This window comes from Caretta caretta, chromosome 1 (assembly GCF_965140235.1).
Source record: "Caretta caretta isolate rCarCar2 chromosome 1, rCarCar1.hap1, whole genome shotgun sequence".
In the NCBI taxonomy this organism is placed as follows: domain Eukaryota; kingdom Metazoa; phylum Chordata; order Testudines; family Cheloniidae; genus Caretta; species Caretta caretta.
The window spans coordinates 271,832,621-271,855,969 of record NC_134206.1 but is presented as its reverse complement, the minus strand read 5'-3'; the positions used below and the strand labels follow the sequence as shown (position 1 = coordinate 271,855,969).

The 23,349-nt window shown below is 43.5% G+C and overlaps 1 protein-coding gene across 1 annotated transcript; it reads left to right on the top strand.

Moving 5' to 3' along the window:
* Window positions 1–10,650: 10,650 nt before the first annotated feature.
* MRPL42 (mitochondrial ribosomal protein L42) lies at window positions 10,651–22,506 on the top strand. Its single transcript, XM_048835598.2, has 6 exons — window positions 10,651–10,808; window positions 15,402–15,589; window positions 18,477–18,540; window positions 19,667–19,751; window positions 20,510–20,673; window positions 22,382–22,506. Exons 2-6 carry the CDS (start codon window positions 15,505–15,507, stop codon window positions 22,425–22,427), a joined length of 444 nt encoding a protein of 147 aa, XP_048691555.1. The 5' UTR covers window positions 10,651–10,808; window positions 15,402–15,504; the 3' UTR covers window positions 22,428–22,506.
* Window positions 22,507–23,349: the final 843 nt, after the last annotated feature.

Here is a 23,349-nt window from a genome sequence, read left to right as displayed (position 1 = left end):
AGCCCCTTTGCATCCAGATCCCGCTGCACCACCCAGTGAGCCACTTGCACCCAGTTTGCCCCACACAGAAACCTCTCATGAGTCTCACCCCACATAAAGCCACTCCACATGTGGATCCTGCTGGGCTGGGCTTGCCTGCCCCACACCTGATGTGCCTGGTGCGAAGGTGCAGGGCCCTGGGGTGTTTCTGGGGAAGGCCCAACCCTTGAGCTGTGTCAGGATCAGATGTAGCCTTACCACCAAGTCTGTGTCCCTGGGAGGGGAGGAGCTTCAGGGTCATCTCTGTGCAGCCAGTGGCCTGTGCTCTCCACTCCACGCTGGAGCCTCCACATTTATTTATTGACAAAATCTGCAGAATTTTAAAATATTGTGTGCAATATTTTTATTTTTTTGGTGCAGAATTCCCTCAGGAGTAATTGAATGTATTCCACTCCAGTAGTGTACCAAAAAGATAGGAGTACAGAAGTGAGACACAACCCTAGTTACCAGTTCTTCATACTCTTGCAGGTGGCTCTTCTTCTGAGTTCAATAAGGCATCCTACCCCTTGCAGAGGACCATGTGGTGTTTACACTGTGAAAAAATGGTAACGGAAAACTAGTAACACAGACAGGGTGGCAGGTATATTGATAGAAGAGGACTTTTTGAAAATAGTGAGATAGCAAATTATGTATCTTTTATGGTTCGTTGAGATATGCTCTGATTAATTGACTCTAAATTAGCTGTTACTACTCAAGAAAGAGATCTTGGAGTCATTGTGGATAGTTCTCTGAAAACATCCACCTAATGCAGCAGCGGTCAAAAAAGCTAATAGAATGTTGGGAATCATTAAGAAAAGGGTAGATAATATGACAGAAAATATCATATTCCCTCTATATAAATCCATGGTACGCTCACATCTTGAATACTATGTGCAGATGTGGTCACCCCATCTCAAAAAAGATATACTGGAATTGGAAAAGGAATAAAAAAGGGAAACAAAAATGATTAAGGATATGGAACAGCTTCCATATGAGGGGAGATTAGTAAAACTAGGACTTTTTAGCCTGGAAAAGAAATGACTAAGGGGGGGGATATGATAGTGGCCTATAAAATCATGACTGGTGTGGAGAAAGTAAATAAAGAAGTGTTATTTACTCCTCCTCATAATGCAAGAACTAGGGGTCACCAAATGAAATTAATAGGCAGCAGGTTTAAAACAAACAAAAGGAAGTATTTCTTCAAACAATGCACAGTCAACCTGTGGAACTCTTTGCCAGAACATGTTGTGAAGGCCAAGACTATAACAGGTTTCAAAAAAGAACTTGATAAGTTCATGGAGGATTTTTCCATCAATGGCTATTAGCCAGGATGGGCAGGGATGGTGTCCCTAGACTCTGTTTGCCAGAAGCTGGGAATGGGTGACAAGGGATGGATGGATCACTTGATGATTACCTGTTCTGTTCATTCCCTCTGAAGTCCCTGGTATTGGCCATTGTTAAAAGACAGGATACTGAGCAAGATGGACCTTTTGTCTGGGCAAGTATGGCCATTCTTATGTTATGTTCAGTTCATGATTGAGTGCCACTGGGCTACAGGTTTCTAGTGTTAGGGAAAATGTAGTTTCACAGCCACCTGTTATATTCAAACCCTAGAATTGTGGCATTTTCCAGACTTCTGTCAAAATGAACACTTAGAAGAGTGTGCGTCTGTATATCATCTCCAGCAAATTCACACTTCAAGATAAAGCACTACTTCAAGATAAAAATGATCTTTGTACAAGCAAATACACCGATATAAATAGCATTTGTTCTTTCTACATAGATACTACAGTGATAAGGGCAGTATAAGAACCTATGTACCTTCCAATAGTGTATTAAGCAACATGACTAACATGTCACATGGTTTGTTCTTTCTCACGCTCACCCTAGGGGAAGAACTGTTTGTGCAGGGTAGTGTTTTGTTTTGGTAGAGCTTAATTTTTTTAGTTTTTTTTTTTAATTCACATGCTGCTCTGTATTTAAATTAGAGAAGACAGGTTGAAGAAGTAAACTTTGGACTGGAAGGTGGTGAGGTTTGTGATGGTCTTTAATTTCTGGGAGAGCTTGCTCCACAGTCTTGTCCCAAGAAAGATCTGTCTCCTGGACAGTTGAATTTTACCTTTATTGTACAAAGCTCCATTGGGCCTGAGGAGCAGAGTTGTCAACTGTAGTCTTCATTCCAAAGCATTAGGTGATCTTGTAGATGTCCTAGGCCCAGGCTAGGGAGTATCTGGAGGATAAGACTGAGGTCTTGAACTTGACTGGAAATTCTATAGAAAGCCAGTGTAGAGAGCAGAGGACAGGTCTGATGTGCTTCCAGCACATGCTACAGCATTCTGTACTAGCTGAGGTTTCTTAACTACTGATGGTTTCATGTCAAGGTGTATTGCCTGGCTGTAGTTCAGATAGGAGGTGACATAGGCTTGTATAACCAAAGCAGATCATTGTCTGCCAGGATGCGACAGTCTTCTAGCCAACTAGAGATACTAAAAGCTTTACTCATGGATGCTGTTGTATGTGAGAGGTTAGAATCGGCAAGAATCTAGGAGCATTCCTAAGCTACGGACTGAACTGATCAATTGATGTGTGTGCTTTGTCATCCCACCTGGAGGACCCTCCTGTAGCCAAACAGATCTGTTTGCCTAAGTTTCCCCTTTAAGACACTCCACAACATTCTTTTTTGACTCAGAAATACCCTGCTGGCAGCCAGTTTATTACAAAAACATAGTACAAACAGTCCATAACAAAAGTCCCCCACATAGTCCATTTCTCACCTCCCTGCATGTACTCCTTAAAATCTCAAGACATCTAGTCCTTCAGTACCCCTCATACCACACTCCATCACACCTGGGCTCTTTGTCAGTCCTTTTCTGTCCCTCTGCTAGGACTGCCACCCAGTTGGAGTGCAACCCTGGTCTTCCCAGCGGGAACCTCCACAGCCTCTCTACTAGGAGATTATCCTCATCAGGAGAGCATCCCTCACTCCCTGGCCCGCAGCCTTCTCCGGCTCAGAAGTCAGCAGGCTAATCTTTCTGCTGCTCTCCTGCCTTCAGCCTCCTCCATCCTGGCTTGAGGAGGTCAGTCAGCAAGCCTCTCTTCCTGCCTTCAGCCTTCCTCAGGGACCTTCTACAGACTTCTGATCTTTAATAGCTCTCCCCTTCTCCTTTTCCTGACTGACCCTCCAGGAAGCTCCCATTTATGTGGCCCATGTGCCTCTCTTGACCCAGTTAGAAAGCAGCTGATACAGGTGCACTGGTTTCTTCCTTGTTAAAGGGCCAGTGCCACCCTGTGATATGCCTTAAATGAAACAAAGCAGCACTGTGGTTGCAAGTTCTTCAAAGTGCTTTCTTCTGCCCAACAGCATAACCTCTGTCTTGCTTGGGTTTGGCTTCAACCAGCTGTTCATCTATGACTATCTCTACTTTACACACTACTGGTAGCTGCATGTAGTGTACTTGTAACTACATGCTGCAGAGAAAAGCAACCTGCCTTTATACCATGGTATGTAGCTACATGCTACAGTGTAAGGCTCTGTCAGGGGTGAAGTAGAAAGGAAAGGCTTTAGGAGCTCTCTGCTGCCAGAGCCTTTCACTGCCGTGAGAAAAGGTCCTGGCAGGGTGTAGCCTTTTCCCACAGCCGGACTACTTCCCTAAAGTAGGGGAAGGGTTCCAGCAGCAAGAAGCTATCAGAGCCTTTCCCCACTGCCGGAGTCTTTCCCTGCGGTAAGGAAAGGCTCCGGCAGCAGGACACTTCACTGCTAAAAATAACAGCGTAAATACCCACAACCCATACTTTACCCTACTTGCCTAAACCATGCTTCATCATCTACACTCCTATTTATACCATGCTAGCGGGCTATACAGGTATATACTCTACATGCTGGCAAAAGGAGAATGCAGTCTACATTGCTCGTCCTGGAACTCTGCATCACTATATAATGCAGAATTTGCACAGAACTAATAGTCCCTGCAGAATTTTATTTTTTCATGCAGAATTTGTGATTTCCACCAGAATGCTTCCTTTGTCCAGTTTTTCCAGCTGGGACGCCGCTGTCAGCCCCAGGTAGCTGGGGCTGACAGCCTGAGCTGCAACCACCTGGAGCTGAAAGCCCAAGTCCCAGCTGTGCGTGATTATACTGTGTTGTTTTGACAAAATATGCAGAATTTTAAAATATTGTGCAGAATTTTTAATTTTTTGGCACAGAATTTCCCCAGGAGTAGTAGATGTACCCTATGAGCTGATCTACTCCAATCACTGGGCTATCTTGGTGGTAGTGGTATGTGATGAAGGATAGATAGACCTGTGTCTGATCTGCATATTGCTAGCAAATGAGTGCATAACTAGGTCTGGACAACATTTTTTGACAAACTTTTTTGGTGAAAAATACAGATTGTGTGACACTGAAATATTTTGCAAATTTGTGCCAGTTTTGCTGAATTGTTTGAGTTGGAATAAAACCTTTTTTTAAATCTAAATGTCTTGTTTTGCTGTTTTCAAAATGAAATGAACAGATTTTTCAATTCAAAATGACTTTTCATTTAGAAATCTCCTTCAATTTTATTTTTAAGCATTTAAACATATATAAAAAATGCTTGAAACCAAAATGAAATGTTTCAGGTCAAAATGTTTAGCTTAATCCACAATTTAAAAAGAAGTTCATTTTCAATATGACCCAGAACAAAGGTTTTATTGATTGATTGATTACAGCATTGCCAGCAAAACAACAACTTTGTTATTTGGCCAGCTCTGTCTAATAAAACATCTTACCAGGTCACCTAGAGGCAGCATGTTAAAGTTGAATAAGACTTAAGAGAGAATTGAACCTCCACAAGTGACAGAGTCTAGTGGTGGAAGTGCAGTTTCCCATCACTGCTTTTTGGCTGAGTCCTTCTCGGAAGGACTTAAACCATTTTAGAGCATCACTGCAGCATCTCATGATCAGCAGTATCAAAAGCTGCAGAGGTCCAGGAGGATGAGAATGGATATCTGCCTTTGACAAGAGGAGATCATCAAGGGCAAAAATGTTTTTCTGCTGGAACTGAGAGATCACTGACTGGTGAGTTCTAGTTAAAATCCTACATGTAGCCTTGCAAATTTAGCAGGGCAACTAATTATTCTGCAGCAATAGACATAATTGCAGAATGAGGTAAATTTTGCTGAAGGGGGTGAGGCTTCCAAAGATGACTGCACTGAAAAAAGATGACACCTAGGATCAAAGGTAAACAAGATCAAATGGTGTGAAGATGTCTCTCAGGCCCTAGAGCAGTGGTTCTCAACCTATTTGTCATTGTGGGCTGCATATTCCCTGCTGGCCGGCTCAGACCCCTGCCTACGCCAGGCTAGTCAGGTGTCCCGGACCGCTGACCGTGCTAGCCGGCCACCCCAGGCGACCGGACAGCCAGGAACCCAGACCCCACTGTGTGAGCCCGGTGGCCTTTAGCACACAGCTGGGATGCAGCTCTGTGCTAACTGGGCTGCAGGTTGAGAACTGCTGTCCTACAGACTTTTAATAGGAGAAAATCTGAGTATTTCCAAAATGGAAAACGACCCCACTGAAGGAGTTAAGAACTGGCTGAAGTGACCTCGAAGGACAGGGATGTTCCAATGGCATGCCAGTAATGTATGAGACTGATCTGTCTCCTTCATTTTCGTAGTTTTATCATTGTTACTGGGACTATAAAGACACACTTGAATTGTGCTGGGACTCAAATGCCAAATCAATACTGCATCTCCACAGCAACTGAATCGCTACACACTTCAAGCATCTGAAATGTAACTAATTCAATTTTATAAGTCAACAGAGAAATAAAAATGCCTTCATTCCCCCTCCTGAGCAGTTACAATGGAACTGGCTCTTGCTCCAGAAGCCACTCCAGTCTGAAAGATCCTGTACCATTACTACAAAATAAGGTTACAAATATTCTCCCAGTACAGCAAGCTGATAAACTGAACCTCTCAACTACTATGCAATTTAATGCAGAAAGCTGCTGCCAACCCACAACTTTATGAAATCAGTAATAATTATCAATTAGAAACGTACCATCAAATTATTGTATCAATATACTTTATTTTCTAGCTATCACTGAATTATTACTAAATGCTTAGGAAGAAAATTCCCCATGTACATGTTAATATGTCATTATACATTGTAAAAAGAAAAGGAGTACTTGTGGCACCTTAGAGACTAACAAATTTATTTGAGCATAAGCTTTGGTGAGCTACAGCTCACTTCAACGGATGCATTCAGTGGAAAATACAGTGGGGAGATTTATATACACAGAGAACATGAAACAATGGGTGTTATCATACACACTGTAAGGAGAGTGATCACTTAAGATGAGCTAATACCAGCAGGAGAGCGGGGGGGCGAGAGGGGGGAAGAAAACCTTTTGTAGTGATAATCAAGGTGGGCCATTTCCAGCAGTTGACAAGAACGTCTGAGGAACAGTGGCTGGGGGGGGGGGAATAAACATGGGGAAATAGTTTTACTTTGTGTAATGATCCATCCACTCCCAGTCTCTATTCAAGCCTAAGTTAATTGTATCCAGTTTGCAAATTAATGCCAGTTCAGCAGTCTCTCATTGGAATCTATTTTTGAAGTCTTTTTGTTGTAATATTGCGACTTTTAGGTCTGTAATCGAGTGACCAGAAAGACTGAAGTATTCTCCGACTGGTTTATGAATGTTATAATTCTTGACATCTGATTTGTGTCCATTTATTCTTTTATGTAGAGACTGTCCAGTTTGGCCAATGTACATGGCAGAGGGGCATTGTTGGCACATGATGGCATATATCACATTGGTAGATGTGCAGGTGAACGAGCCTCTGATAGTGTGACTGATGTGATTAGCCCTATGATGGTGTCCCCTGAATAGATATGTGGACACAGTTGGCAACGGGCTTTGTTACAAGAATAGGTTCCTGGGTTAGTGGTTCTGTTGTGTGGTATGTGGTTGCTGGTGAGTATTTGCTTCAGGTTGGGGGGTTGTCTGTAAGCGAGGACTGGTCTGTCTCCCAAGATCTGTGAGAGTAATGGGTCGTCCTTCAGGATAGGTTGTAGATCCTTGATGATGCGTTGGAGAGGTTTTAGTTGGGGGCTGAAGGTGTTGGCTAGTGGCGTTCTGTTATTTTCTTTGTTGGGCCTGTCCTGTTGTTGGTGACTTCTGCGTACATGCCACCAGGTTTGCCTTGACATTATCGGGGATACTGTTCCTGACAGCTTGTAGTCCATCTTTGTCTGGAATGTTTTTATAGAGGGCTTCTACATCCATAGTGGCCAGGAAGATCACCGATGAATTGTAGTTTCCTCAGGAAGTCAGTGGTGTCTCGAAGATTGCTGGGAATGCTGGTAGCGTAGGGCCTGAGGAGGGAGTCTACATAGCCAGACAATCCTGCTGTCAGGGTGCCAATGCCTGAGATGATGGGGCGTCCAGGATTTCCAGGTTTATGGATCTTGGGTAGCAGATAGAATACCCCAGGTCGGTGTTCCAGGGGTGTGTCTGTGCGGATTTGTTCTTGTGCTTTTTCAGGGAGTTTCTTGAGCAAATGGTGTCGTTTCTTTTGGTAACCCTCAGTGGGATCAGAGGGTAATGGCTTGAAGAAAGTGGTGTTGGAGAGCTGCCTAGCAGCCTCTTGTTCATATTCCGACCTATTCATGATGACGACAGTACCTTCTTTGTCAGCCTTTTTGATTATGATGTCAGAGTTGTTACTGAGGCTGTGGATGGCAACATTCACCAACATTCCACACAAAGATGGACTACAAGCCATCAGGAACAGTGTCCCCGATAATGTCAAGGCAAACCTGGTGGCTGAACTTTGTGACTTTGTCCTCAACCACAACTATTTCACAGTTGGGGACAATGTATACCTTCAAACCAGCGGCACTGCTATGGGTACCCGCATGGCCCCACAGTATACCAACATTTTTATGGCTGACTTAGAACAACGCTTCCTCAGCTCTCGTCCCCTAATGCCCCTACTCTACTTGCGCTATATTGATGACATCTTCTTCATCTGGATCCATGGAAAGGAAGCCCTTGGGGAATTCCACCATGATTTCAACAATTTCCATCCCACCATCAATCTCAGCCTGGACCAGTCCACACAAGAGATCCACTTCCTGGACACTACAGTGCTAATAAGCGATGGTCACATAAACACCACCCTATACCGGAAACCCACTGACCGCTATTCCTACCTACATGCCTCCAGTTTTCACCCAGATCACACCACACGATCCATTGTCTACAGCCAGGCTCTACGATACAACCGCATTTGCTCCAACCCCTCAGACAGAGACAAACACCTACAAGATCTCTATCAAGCATTCTTACAATTACAATACCCACCTGCTGAAGTGAAGAAACAAATTGACAGAGCCAGAAGAGTACCCAGAAGTCACCTAAAACAGGACAGGCCCAACAAAGAAAATAACAGAACGCCACTAGCCAACACCTTCAGCCCCCAACTAAAACCTCTCCAACACATCATCAAGGATCTACAACCTATCCTGAAGGACAGCCCATCACTCTCACAGATCTTGGGAGACAGACCAGTCCTTGCTTATAAACAGCCTCCCAACCTGAAGCAAATGCTCACCAGCAACCACATACCACACAACAGAACCACTAACCCAGGAACCTATGTTTGCAACAAAGCCCGTTGCCAACTGTGTCCACATATCTATTCAGGGGACACCATCATAGGGCCTAATCACATCAGCCACACTGTCAGAGGCTCATTCACCTGCACATCTACCAATGTGATATATGCCATCATGTGCCAGCAATGGCCCTCTGCCATGTACATTGGTCAAACTGGACAGTCTCTATGTAAAAGAATAAATGGACACAAATCAGATGTCAAGAATTATAATATTTATAAACCAGTCGGAGAACACTTCAATCTCTCTGGTCACTCGATTACAGACCTAAAAGTCACAATATTACAACAAAAAGACTTCAAAAATAGACTCCAACGAGAGACTGCTGAATTGGCATTAATTTGCAAACTGGATACAATTAACTTAGGCTTGAATAGAGACTGGGAGTGGATGGGTCATTACACAAAGTAAAACTATTTCCCCATGTTTATTCCTCCTCCCCCCACTGTTCCTCAGACATTCTTGTCAACTGCTGGAAATGGCCCATCTTGATCATCACTACAAAAGATTTTCTTCCCCCCTCTCACCCTCCGCTCTCCTGCTGGTATTAGCTCATCTTAAGTGATCATTCTCCTTACAGTAAAAAGAAAAGGAGGACTTGTGGCACCTTAGAGACTAACAAATTTATTTGAGCATAAGCTTTCGTGAGCTACAGTTCACTTCATCAGATGCATGCTCAAATAAATTGGTTAGTCTCTAAGGTGCCACTAGTACTCCTTTTCTTTTTGCGAATACAGACTAACACGGCTGCTACCCTGATACCTCTCCTTACAGTGTGTATGATAACACCCATTGTTTCATGTTCTCTGTGTATATAAATCTCCCCACGGTATTTTCCACTGAATGCATCCGATGAAGTGAGCTGTAGGTCACGAAAGCTTATGCTCAAATACGTTTGTTAGTCTCTAAGGTGCCACAAGTGTTCCTTTTCTTTTTGCGAATAGAGACTAACATGGCTGCTACTCTGAAACTTGTCATTATACATTGTAGGGATTTTATGCTTTTACTGAAACATCTCAATTTAGCAACTTGCCTAGATGGACCACTTGTCTGATCTCCTCTGTGGAAATTCCTGTTTCCATCTAATAAAGTATCTGTTAAATACTAGTCCAAATATAGGGACCATTAGGAGAGAAACAAAAGCCAGTAAACAATCTAACCATGAAGCATTTAAGGAGCCAAAAATTAAACAAGCCATTGCCTGTAAACTGCCTAGAATTAATGCTGGGTATTTATCAGTGACCTATGAAGATAACCTGGGCCCAATCCTGCAACCCTTATTTCAGGCAAGACTCCCACTGAAGATTAATGGAAGCATTACCTAAATAAAGACTGAAGAGAACAACTTTTGAGGTAACATTACAGAGATGACCTTGCACTTCAGCTAAAGGTCATGCGGCTGGGCACACTGAGCCCAACACCACTAGGACTGGGGGGATACTAGGGCCTGGCACCCCGGCTGGTGGCAGGCAGGGTGGGGGCTGGGCCTGGCACCCTTGGTTGCTGGCAGGACGGAGAGAGATGTGGGGCTGGGCCTGGCACCCCTGGCTGGTGGTGGGACAGAGCTGCTGGGCCTGGCACCCGTGACACCCCTAGGGGTGAGGTTGGGCCTGGCACCCCTAGCTTGTGGCCGGCAGGGGAGGCGAAGCTGGCGCCCCCAGCTGATGGTGGGCAGGGTTGGACTTGGCCCCCCCACTGGTGGCACGTGAGAGAGAGTGGGGTTGGGCCTGGCGGTCCTGGGTGGGGGCGGGGGGCGGGGGTAGCTGCTGGGCCTGGCTCCCCCCCGGCTGGTGGGGGGGGGGAGGGACGTCTGGGTCTGCCCCCTCCCCTCGCAGCTGGTGGTGGGTGGGAGAGACGGGTGGGTCTGGGCCGGGCAGAACACCCCGCGGGAGGGAGGTTTGGTCGCTGGCTGTTTGTATCTAGCCTATACACGGCTTAGGACTACAATTCCCAGCATGCTTTGCGGGTGAGTCTACGTCACCGGAAATGTACGTCGCACTGCGTCCGGCCCCCGTGAGGAAGGCAGCGGGCCAGAGTGTACAGACTGATTGACTGAACGTCTCTCAGTCGAATCTGTGGAGCCCCGCAGGACAAGATGATGGCGCCGCTCTCCGGGCTGGGCCAGGTAAGCGCTGCTCCCCCAGCGGTGCCGTTCCCAACTGGCCGGGCGCGGCCTGGCTCTGCGCTCCCGCGGCGCTGTGTGACTGGCGGGCTCGGCGGGGCCGCGGCTCCCGGGTTGGGGGTGCAGAGGGATGGAAGGCGATGATGGGCTGTGGCGGGAGCCTGAACAGCGCGTGAGCGGCCAGAGACGTAACGTCACAATCTGCTCCTGCCGGCAAACCGAATTGTTCGGCTGCTAATCAGCCTGCGAAGTGAGCATGCGCAGTAAATCCGCTGTCGTCTCTGCCACTCTCCCAGCCCGCTCCCTGCCGTTCACGGGGCTGGAAGGGGGAGGCGAGGGAGGGGCAGGATCTGAGGAGGGGGGGGTATGGAAGCCCCGGAGGGTCAAACAACTGTTCTTGTGGCTGTTTTGTGGCTCCCGGTTCCGAACGCGTTTGTTGGTTCTCTGGGGCGCTCTCCGGTGGGTGCTTCTCGGGACCCTCGGGCTTCCGGGGAGACCGACCGACTCCGGAACAATCCGTGTGTAGGTCGCACTTAGGGGATAACAGGGTTATAAGGAGTAGCCAGCAGGGATTTGTCAAGAGCCAATCATGCCACCCAACCTAATCGCCACCTTTGTCAGGGTGAGCGGCCCAGGGGCTAGGGGGAAGCATTAGACGTGATAAGTTCGTTGCATTAAGGCTTCTGACCGTCCCATACGATCGTCTCAGAAGCAAACTAGCGATTTGTTAGTAGTCTATGTGAAACTAGTGTAAGGTGGGTGCACAACTGGTTGAAAGATCATACTCAGAGTTGTTATGAATGGTTCGTTGTCAAAGTACATGGGCATATCTAATGGAGTCCCGCAGCGCTCAGTTCTGGGTCCTGTACTAGTCAATGTTTTCATTAATGAAATAGATAAGGAAGTGGAGAGAGTGCTTATACAATTTGTGGATGATGCCAAGCTGGGCAGGAGTGATGAGTATTTTGGTGGACAGGATTAGAATTCAAAGTGAGCTTGACAAATTACAGAATTAGTCTAAAATCAACCAGATGAAATTCAATAGAAACAAGTACAAAGTACTGCATTTAGGAAGGAAACCTCAAATGCACAGCTACAAAATGGGGAATAACTGGTTAAATTGTAGTACTGCTGAAGAGGATGTGGGGATTATAGTGGTTAAGGAATTGAATATGCATCAACAATGTGATGCCTTTGTGAAAAAGGTTAATAACATTTTGTGGTATATTAACAAGAGTGTAATATGTAAGATGCAGGAGGTAATTGTCCCACTCTACTCAGCCCTGATGAGACCCCAGCTGGAATACTGTGTCCACTTCTGTGCGCCACGGTTCAGGAAAGATGTGGATAAATTGGAGAGAGCCCAGAGGAGAGAAACAAAAATGATAAAACGTTTAGAAAACTTGACCTCTGAGGAAAGGTTAAAAAAATTGGGCATGTTTAGTCTTGAGGAAAAAAGACTGCGAGGGGACCTTAATCCTTTATATCGGTTGGATGGAGTCCTAGTGCTGACCATAACTAGTTTGTCTTTTGGTGAAACTGAAGTGCCTTGTGTCCACTATGTTTTTACAGTGGGATAGCGAATACATGTTAGTTACTCCATGGTAAAAACACACACTGTCTTAGCACAGGGACAGACTATAATGCTGACTCATATATTAGATGCACCATTATTGTTCATGGCTTTGCAACTCTCATGCTGATTGTGTGGTTAATACTGCATCAGAAGCATTTGCATCTGAGCGTCTGCAGCGCCTCCCCCTCCCCCCAATTTGTATGGGTGTCATGGAAAACCAGTTAAAGCATTTTAATGTAAAGGAATTAACAGTAGCTTTTCCTCCTTCAAATTCCCTTTCCTTACTAAGGGCTTGTCAATGTGGACATAATGGAGGTGTGAAGTTAATGCACATCCATTACAGCTCTTTAAATCGCTGTATGGATGCTCTTGTTCATAAGTAAAGTGGCCTTAATTTTGATGACAGGGCAATTTAGAAGATTACAGGAATCTTTCCCCAAAACACGATATATTAATCATCCATCCTTTGATCTGTCTTGAACATTTCTAAAGGCTTTTATAGTCCCAGTGTAACTTAGTTTTGTGTTTTATTTAAAGTCCAAAGAGAAGGAGGGAAGCAATGGAGCTTAACTTTTCTGAGTGTGGCTCTTTGTAAAAAGCCTTTACAGTAGTTCACAGGGATCTGTTTTGTGCTGACAAAGTTTCACTACATGGTTCAAAGTTAATTTAAGGTGACGTGCTCCTTCTCTGTGCTATGTGCTGTTCAGGACAATGAAGGCCTGGCAGTGTCATGGTAGATCCTGCCAGGCATGCAGAGGTTGTTGGCACTCCCCTGTATAAGCAATGCACACAAAGTGGTGGCACTCTTGTCCCATAAGAATTAACCAATTAATCTACAGTTTGGTGCTTTAAACTGTAAAGATTCCTTTTTGATCTCAGCCCACACATGATGTAAACCATATCTTTATTAACTATGTGCTCCCAGGAAGATTTAACTTACAACACAGCATTATCTTACATCTCTCTTACATTATGATGGTAATATTAATGAGTCCTTAGTGCAATATCCACAAACATGCGAGAACACAGTCTGCATAGGCTACAACAAAAATATTTTCAGCTCACTACACATTGTGATGTTATGTCTCAGCACATTTGAAAAGTGCAGAGCAGATGTCCTGATCCAGAAATGGGGTGTGGCAGTTACTAGACATACTCTGCATTTGTTTCTGATGAAGTTGCATAGGATGCCTTTCATTATAGGCAAGCTACCGGGCAAGTCATTGCCTCTTTACACACCTGATTGGCATAGCTATTAGGACTCAAGGGGAAATGTTTAAATATATCTGTTTGACAGCAGTGCCAGATGCTATACATGTCTGCTGTGAGGGGTGGTTTTGCTGACAACACTAATTCTGAAGTGTTCTGAACAGGATGCCGATGTTCTTACCAAGATCTGAAGAAGCCAGGCCCATATACTGTATATTATAACCACATTATAGAGACTGAGGCCTAGATTCACAGAGATACTTAAAGGCCCAAGTCCAAGTTTTATGTTGCTAAAACTTCCAATGAACCTTGTAGGTGCCTAAACTCACTCAGTGCCTACATTTCCAGGATAAAAGTTCCCAAGTCGTCTAACTTTCTGCCTTTGAGCATGCGCAGTGCTTCCTTACTCTAAGCATCCAGACGCCGATCTCCTGCTTAAGCTGCAGGGCAGTTCATGAAGGGAAGGGAAGATAGGTATTTGTCCACATAAGTCAAGTGCTGGGCCTGATCTGGTTGGTGTGCTTAGAGGCTGCTTACTAGGGTGGGTCCCATTCAAAATCTGGCTGTAGGAGGTAGTGGTATCCACCGTATAACTTTTAGCACAGTGGGTAGAACACTCACCATAGGCTCCTCCTCCTGAAAAGCTTCTGGTGTTAGTGCACCAGTGCTTATTCACCCCTCCTTGGCAGTGCAGATAAGTCTCTCTCCCCCTCCCCTGCAGGGAGCAGCCAGGGCTGGGTCAAATCAACCACCAGAAATCTCCCTCTACTGCAGGAAGCTCTACACTGTTGCAGGAAGGTCTGCATGAAGAGGGGGTCAGGATCAGTGAGGTGGTGAGGCTTGGCAGGGAGGGGTTAGGTGCAGGGGGATTGGGCAGACAGGGGGAGCAGCACTGCATAAAGTGATCCCTTCCCCCCACTTCCTGGCCCCATTGCTCCTCAGCCACAGGGGGAGGGGTCACAGTACAGGAAGCTGGTCCCCCTGTCTCCCTGATTCTCCCCCCCCCCCCACCGCCCCTCCAACCCCCTCCCTATTGAGCCTCATTTCCCCACCCCCCTGCACCCAGAACCCTCCCACCAAACCACCCCGCCGAGCCTGACCTCCTGAATCAGAAGCCTCTGGCACCCAGACCTCTCTGCATCCAGAATCCCTGCACCCCCCGCGAGCCTCACCCTCTGCATTGGGAGCCCCCCACTGAACCCCAACCAGCTGTGCCCTGACCCCTACCCCACCAAGCCCCACTCCCCCAGCACCCAGACTGCCTGCTGAGCCCCCACACCTCCCCCCGGCTGAGCCCTGAGCCCCATTCCCCCTGCACCCAGAACCCCCCAACAAGTCCTATGCATCCTGATCTCCCCCACACACATACACACACACCTGGATCCTCCACTGAGCTCCCACAGCCAGATTGGTTCTGTGTGGCACAATGTACTCTTGAGGGAATTCTGCACCAAAAATTAAAAATACGGTGCCTAAAAATTTTAAAGTTCTGCATAATTTTATTTGTCAAAATAACACAATATAATCACACCATTTTCAATTATTTTGGTAATTAATTTCAAAATACTTGTAAGTAAATAATTGAAAGTGGTGTGATTATATTGTGTTATTTCACAGAATTTTATAATATTGTGCACAGAATTTTTAATTTTTTGGCACAGAATTCCCTCAGGAGTACTAATTCTTAATTCATTACAAATATTTCCAGCACTTATTGAACAATATTTAAGGTGCTGTGCAAGTCATATATTTCATAGATCTTGAATCTTTTATTAATAAACTAATTGTCAACCCTTTTGTCTCCTGAACAGTGATGAAACCTGCTCCTTCAGAAGGGTGTTCTGCAGTAAAAAGGATACCATTTATGTCCAGAATATTTCTTTCTCCATCACCAATTTTCTGTCTTCTGTGAGCATGGCAGTAGCATTGAGAAGAGCTTTGTGGTCCCGTACCATGTGGATGCATTTAGCAACATTCAGTAGGCAGGCCTCAGTACAGAGTAAGACATAGTGCTGCTTTATAAAAATCCTATGTTTAGAAATTTTCTGTTTTTTGTTGTTTTTTCCCCAAAGACACTCTTGCATTGATACTTGTTCTGAGCAACGTTTACAGTAACACAGGCAGGGAAGTGATCTTTATATTTCACCTGCTTAAAGTTTGATATTTATGGAGTTATGTGCTTTGTTACTAAGTCATGTTTCGACTTGGCTGCCTTTGAAGTTTCCAGTGTTGAACTTTAAAATAGATTAGCTCCATTAACCAGGCTTTAAAGAGCATTTTAACATTAGGAGGAATCTGAGATTTGAAAACTTGATTTCTTAGGCTCACGTTTACCTTCTCTTGAACTGAAAAAATATTGCTGAGAAAAAGTCTGTAAGAAAATATAATTCCTTGACATAAGCGGACAAGGAACAATAATATGCAGTGTTGCCTGATTTTGCAATATTTCAGATTGGCTTTTGGGGAGGTGTTAGTTGAGGGTAGCAATATGTGGAAGAAAAAGCGCTGGGAATCTGGAGTTGTAGGCAGCGCCAAGGACATCGTATTTGTAGTATCTCCATCTTGATATAAAATCGAAGATGAGCTACGTTGCTTCTTCTAAAATGTGAAAGCAAAAGTTGGAAGAAAAACATTCTGTCAGTTGTACTGATTCTGGGTTTTCTGCTTCCAAAACTCCTTATTGTTTCCTGTGAATGTAATTCAGAGCTTGAAGTGTAGTGGTAATAAAAAGAAAAAGAGTACTTGTGGCACCTTAGAGACTAACCAATTTATTTGAGCATGAGCTTTCGTGAGCTACATCTGATGAAGTGAGCTGTAGCTCATGAAAGCTCATGCTCAGATAAATTGGTTAGTCTCTAAGGTGCCTCAAGTACTCCTTTTCTTTTTGCAAATACAGACTAACACGGCTGTTACTCTGAAACCAGTGGTAATAAAATCTCTCACCACGCTGAAGCTTACGTGTGAATGAACACTAGGCAGTGCCAACAAATGTAGAGTTTTGCCAGTAAAACTTGTTGTAGACTTGGCCTAGCTTTAGGTTTCTGTGCCTGTTCTTGTGAAATATGTGGGACATAAGATACTTGTGGTGTTTCTGCCATAAGCAATGGAGTATTAATAGTTAACAATATCCACGCTTGTAGTAAATAGTAAAATAATGGAACATTAGAAGAACTGTACCCAGACTAATTATTTTTATGATCCCTTTCAGATATCAGTAATGAGTTTGGAGTTCTTGAGCCTAATTTCTTACAAAGATATGCATATCATCCTAACAAATCCCTGAAAAATATCAGTTTAAAAAAACCCATAAATCTCAGTTCAGGTTACTACTACACATGCTTCTTGATAAAATCATCCTCAAAGTGGAGACACACTGAAACTCAAGGATTTTAAAAAAAATCCAACCCACACGTGGAAGAGTACATCATAAGATAGCTGTAAAATGTATGCGTTTACTACCCTGTGATCTGGCCAGAACCCAGAAATAATGCATGAGCTCATGAATTACTGTTGAACTAAAACCCCATACAGTTTTGGGCCTGAAGATGCTGCAATTCCATGAAACATGAAAGCATTTTTGGAATTGGATGTCATGGATAACAGTCTTTGTATTCATAATTTCTCGTTCTGTATATCTGTTAGCCTGGCAAAGCAAGGTTCTACGTAACTTTCTGGCATTTCTGTTTGTCTGTATGTAACGTGATAGTTTTTGAACACTGCATCTGATCAATTCCAGCATTTCAGGGAATGTTCTAGGCATCAGTGGGCAGAATCATACTGATTTTGGTGAAAATCAGAAAACCAGGACAGCCAGCTTTACAGGAAAATCAGACTGCCTAGTACTGCAGGCAGAGGAATCTCTGCAGTGCCCCCTGCTGTGTCATATCAGAGGCAGTATCTTAACTTGCATGGGGAGATTGTCTGTAGCCTTGAGTATAAGAAAAGTAAGGGTTTTAAAGGAAGGAGTTTTGGGTGTCAGGGAGAAACAGACATGGAGCAGGGAGGAGTTGGGTTGGGGAAAGCAGCAGGTACTGGGGTGCCAGGGGAGAGCAGGGACCTGGGGGTTGAGAGGCAGGGGGTTGGGAGTTATGGTGGTGAGGAAGCAGGGACCAGGAATGGGGGAAGTAGAGATGGAAAAATCAGGGACTAGAAGTGTGGGGACAGGGTAGAGACTGTCTATAAAAAACCCTAGGGTTTCAGCTCAACCTCTGCAAAGATTGCCTGGAAGGAGAAAGGCAGGCCCTGTGTTTGGGGGAACTGATTCCCAGCCAGGGCTTTGGGCAAGGGGTCAACCTCTGGGATCAGGTGAGAAGACGACGGAGGCATAGGCTGAGTAACTAGAGGGTAAAGGGCAAGGCAGCTCTATGAGCAGGGGCTGGGGAATGTAACCCCCACCTCCCCGATCCCTATTTCTGCCTCCCTCATGGTTCCTGTCATCGCTCCTGTACACACGCTTGCAACAGGCAGCAGCTTAAGATGGGACTTTCTGTAATTGAGTGCAAGTTTGGCCTACAGAAGCAACGAAGTAATGCAACCTTCTAGTATAGCAGTGTTCTTATTTCACTGTGTAAGAAACTTACTTTAGGAGTAGTGTGCTTGGCCAGTTTCGTATGGTATGGGTTTTTTGCAACTTCTTAGAATTGTACCTGGATAACACTGGGATAGCACCCAGATACTGGGCCAGTTGCAGTTTTAGAAATGTATTATAATAGGGTTGAAATATTGGCATGATATTCCAGACACTTTCTAAATGGATTGGTTAAACTTAAACTAAATGTGCATTTCTGGTTGAGCTCAGTCACGTTTGAGATAACGGAATGCAGGTGTAAAGTTATTTCTGCTGCAGTTTCATTTGTTCTCATTGGTGTTTTTTCTCATCTTTGCAGATGGAGCAATGCATTGTGCTCGCCATAAATCTACATATTCAGTTCTTCCAGAAGACTATAACTGGTACACAGTTAAATCTATTTTGACCCACTATGGACTTCATTTGACCCATAGCTTCAGGGATACATATTGAAGTAATTGCCCTACCTGCTGTTAGTCTTGCTGTTTTATTTATGCCAATTATTCCTTTTGCAAGTTTTGGATCTAGCCATTTTCTGAAGAATAGCCTTGTTTCTAGACATAAGGCTTGTGAAACTAATGTTCCAAATGTGAATCAAGTGAAAAATCAATGCAGTGTTGTCTTCCTCAATCTATAGACAAAGGGCTGTCATGCCTCTGCTGATATTCATAGGTTTGTCAAGAAGCCTGGTGAAATTAAAGAGCATGGCTGCTTTTCAGTACTTCGACAAAAGTCATGGCACTTTCATGCAGCTGCTTGGGAAAGTTGAGTAGCAACATAATCCATTACTGGAGTTCTTTACTGGGTAGAAATCTAAAAAAGATGGGGAAGGGAGGGTAGAATAGTGTAGACCCTCTCACCTCCTAGACGCTAACAGGCTCTCCAGGGAAGATGAGACAAGCCTCATCTCTTCCAGCAAAATGAGTTTGGTGGAGCTACACATTTATCATGCTTACTAGGTAGAAGCTGACTGGTAAGGCCTCGCACTTGTTAGAAATCCCAGCTCCCTTTCCTGCCCAGTGGATTAGAGGTGCTGGACACTTCTGTAGGGCATTGGCCCTGAAATTCATTGAGAGGGGTTAGTTGCCATCATCTTTCGTGCTTTATTTCTGGCTTCTAGGTATCTTGTAGACATTTTAAGCCTAGTTTCCAAATATTTTCAAAAAAACAAACGATACAAAATACTATGAGGAAACTATCTGGAAATCTTATGTACTTAACCCTGGTACTGGGTACAATTTTCAAAGATGTCTAAGTGACTCAGGAGTCTTAAGTCCCATTGAAAGTTTGTGGTTCTTAGGCTGCTAAATCACGTAGTAAAATTTTTGAGATTGCTGTCTAAAGTTCAAAAGACAACTTGTGCACAGAAATCCCTAGACTTTCCACCGGTTTCTTGGTCAGCCAATCTGACTCATGTCTCTTCCGGAGTGCTCTCACCTGAGCAAGAGGGTGGACTTTATTGGAATACGGGGATACAACTGATCTAGATAATTTTTTCATCTTTTATAGTAAAGTGGAACTTTCCATGACATCAGATGGAAGGACAATTGTCTGCTACCATCCTTCCGTTGAAATTCCATATGAGCACACACAGGTATATACAGATTGCACAACTATGTTTCCTGTTTGCTTGAAAGCACAGACAATCTTTAATTTGGCCAATAATGTTCTTTTGAGCTATCCCTTTTTTAGCTCTTACAAAGTGTCTCAGTACACTGGATAACATAGCCAGAATATTGTGATACAAATTTATAATGAATTTGGCTACTATCTAGAGGTAGTTCAAACTGTTAGTGGAAGCAGGGAAAATATACCATGAAGATGCGTGCAGTATATGAATCTGAACAGAACAGATCTGGGTTCTCCTTCTGACTGCCACTCACTCCTGTGTGGTCTTGGACCAGTCAGTTCATATCTCTGTGCTATAGTTCCACAGGAGAGATTCACCTGCAGGGGATGCAAATAGATTCCCATGTAGGCATGGGAGATATAATTCTGGGAAAGAGATTCTAACCAGAGTAGGACAGGCACAGAGTGGATTGATTTAAATCAAAGCAAATCTGGCAGTCTGTGGGAGCCTAACCTGCCTCTAAAACCTTAAATTTTGAGAAATTAATTTTCTTTCCATCATTTGTGCCCTTTGTATTCTTTGCACTTACTCAGCTTGCATAAGATAAAACAGACTAGATAGACTTTTTGTTTAGAGACAGTTTCACTTTCTAATTCTTATGCACTAGTAAAATACTACAGTGATTGGATTGCGAACAGTTCAGAGCAGTGTTTAAATGTTTTAGAGTTAAAGAATACTAAAAGCTTACTAAAGTAGTGTGCTCATTACTGATGATTTTGTAGCCCATACCTCGACCAGATCCAGTGGATAACAAAGAAGAAACACACGATCAAGTGCTGAAATCCAGATTGGAAGTGAAGGAGCTAAAGAATAGCAAAGGTCCTACATTTGAGGAGCTCAGCAAAATGTTTTATACAACAAAACATCGCTGGTACCCTGTGGGACAGTAAGTGTCTTTTCTGAAGTATTTGTTCTTTGGGGGGTTGAAAAGAAAGAGGAATAAATAACATGGGCTAAATTCACCCCTACTGAAACTCATTAGGTACGACACAGTAATGTTAGCATCAAATTGTTAAATTTAAGTGTTATGTAAAATACTTATGTAGGGATAAATTCCTTAAGGAATTTTCACTGGAGATACTGTCTTAGAATCTCACCAAAAAGAGTATTGTATAGTAATGTCAAGGGAGATTTTTCTTCATCTAATTAACGAAGAATATCAGAATCATCATCTAATCAATGTCTCACTATGAAACCAATTTATTATGTAAAGTACCTTTTGACCAAGAACATTAGATTCTGCCTAGTATCTCTGTTGTAGATTAGACCCGCTCTGAGCAGCGTTAGATGACATGGTGCTTACCAGTGGCAGTCTACACTAGGGCTTCCACCATGACGAACAACAGTGGAGTTACACCAATATTAGCAGTGGTGATAAGCTTGGTAATATGTCCGTAGTGTAGACAAGACCTTAGTTACTGACCTCAGTTTTCCCACTTTGGTCAAATTATTTTCTCTTCAGAGACTTATAGCCCTTGGGAAATAAAATTCTCAGCATTCTCTACCCCCTTTTGAATACTTACCTTCTCCAGTGATAACTTTCTAGAATCCTTCCCAGTAGTAATTGCTTTTAGTCTTAAGTTACTGTGAAAAACACTGGATGCTCCTTGTTTGAAAGGGCCTGTGATAGGGAAACATTGTTAGCTCTTATATTTGCAGTCTCTTAAAAAGGTAAGATTTATGAGGAGGAAGCACTCCTGATAAAGGTACTTCCACTTTAAGCATTATCTATGTTCAGCTGTGCCAGTGGAAACAAAGCTTGTTTTAGTCTCTGTCATGAGTCCTTTCTAAAAAGTGGCTTCATAACACTTTAAGTTAGCTGAAACTAACAGAGAACTGAAGAGCTGAATTCTTCCCTGAATGATTGCAATTATATAAGAAAAAGCATGTGGGACTAGATGAGGAGGAACTGGTTGTAGAAACTTGTTCCAGTTGAAAAAACTGCTCTTTCACAATAAGCAACAAAATTTTGTTTCCTTGTATATGAAATCAGGGATATCTTCTTCTGATCTAGTGTGGTGTTAGTTTTAGTTGAAAGTGAATTGTTGAATTGACTATTAAAAAGATACCAGTTAGGCCAAACTGTTTTGTTTTTTTAAAGCTTTTAGAAAGTGGGAGGGAGTCATTGGTGGACTCATATGAGCAGATCCTGATGAAGGATCAGGTCATTTTTTTATTTTCTTGATGTTTGAGGACCCTTTTAAGCAAGGGAGAAGCTGACCATCTGGTGAAATGAATTTTATCCAAAGTGCTGTCAAGTGCATAGAGTAAATAAGCTTGGAAAACCTGAAGTTTTATTTGCCAATTGCTTTTAATAATCTTGGTGGTGGTTGTAACTAAAGTAGATACAAAATTCAGATGTGAATTTTCAAGTTGGTTGTATTGTGTACTTGTTCATGCAGCAGTAAATAGGGTAGTGTTATTTATGTAGGTAACGCCTTGTGAACAGAAAAAAAATGTGTTGAGTAGCTCTTGTGTATCTTTTTATAGCTCTATTAATCTGTAGGCTGTAGCCTAGTGGTTACAAACAAATCCTGACAGGAAAATCCAAGACGACGTACCAAATTATCATCATTGCAATTTTTTTCTTCCAGGTATCACAGAAGACGCAAGAAACTCAATCCTCCTAAAGACAGATGATTACAATAATTTGTGTGTCTGCTCTGTGTCATCAACTATACTGGAAATAAACAATAAAAAGAGGAGTTTTGCTGATCAATTCTGTATTAGTGTTCTATCATTAGTCTTTTTTCCATAAATAAAACTTGATTCTAAAATTCTTGTATGGGTAGGAACAGAAGATCAGCATGGAAAGTCCCAGCAATAGAGCTGAATGCCTCAGGCTTCCTAGAAAACTGAAATTAAATAAGTGAAACACAGATGACCTTTAAGATTGAGATGAAAAGAATATTAGGCTCCTACAGCTGTTGATAGTTTCAAGTAATGTAATTGCCTCCAGGTACCACCTTACAAGTGTCTAAAATTATCATCTCCTACTGAAACTGGCTAGGTCTAGTTACAGCTTAGTTTCAAGGTATAATTACTCATTTTTACAGACTGCCTGGAGCTCCCAAATATAGCTATTTATAAAGCTAACATTCAGTTAGGTTAAGTCAGATACATGTGACTGTATGGTTGTAGCTGTGTGGAGGAAGGGATGTCTGCCATGGCAGGGTAGACCCTGACGATACCAGAGCCTTCCAACCTGTCATAGGACGGCTTGGCTCTTAAGAAGCACTTCTTCTAAAGTTCAGAAGATTGTGATGTTTATATCCTCCATGTCCTAGTTGAAGTTTGCCTCATGTGGGTGATATTTGTGGGTAGTCAGGACAGTAGAAAATAGGGTTTGACTACAAGCAATTTGAGCTAATAGATTAATGCTACCGAGGGCAAGCTTTAGCTGCCTTTTGGACCCTGGAAGGCTGAAAGCCTGGCAAATGCTCCATTTTATGGGAAGGGGCAGAGGACTGAAACCAGCCCCACTGAATCTGTTTAATGAAAGAAGTGACTCCTGCTGTATGGCACTAAGTATAAATACATATAAATATTTGCTAGCTGTATT

Bases quoted from the DNA above. Each gene is read 5' to 3' on its own strand.
- MRPL42 (XM_048835598.2), top strand. From the start codon at position 15,505: ATGGCAGTAGCATTGAGAAGAGCTTTGTGGTCCCGTACCATGTGGATG. The intron at 18,541-19,666 runs GTACACAGTTAA...CATCTTTTATAG, and splicing joins CTTCCAGAAGACTATAACTG to TAAAGTGGAACTTTCCATGA. The intron at 19,752-20,509 runs GTATATACAGAT...ATGATTTTGTAG, and splicing joins TTCCATATGAGCACACACAG to CCCATACCTCGACCAGATCC.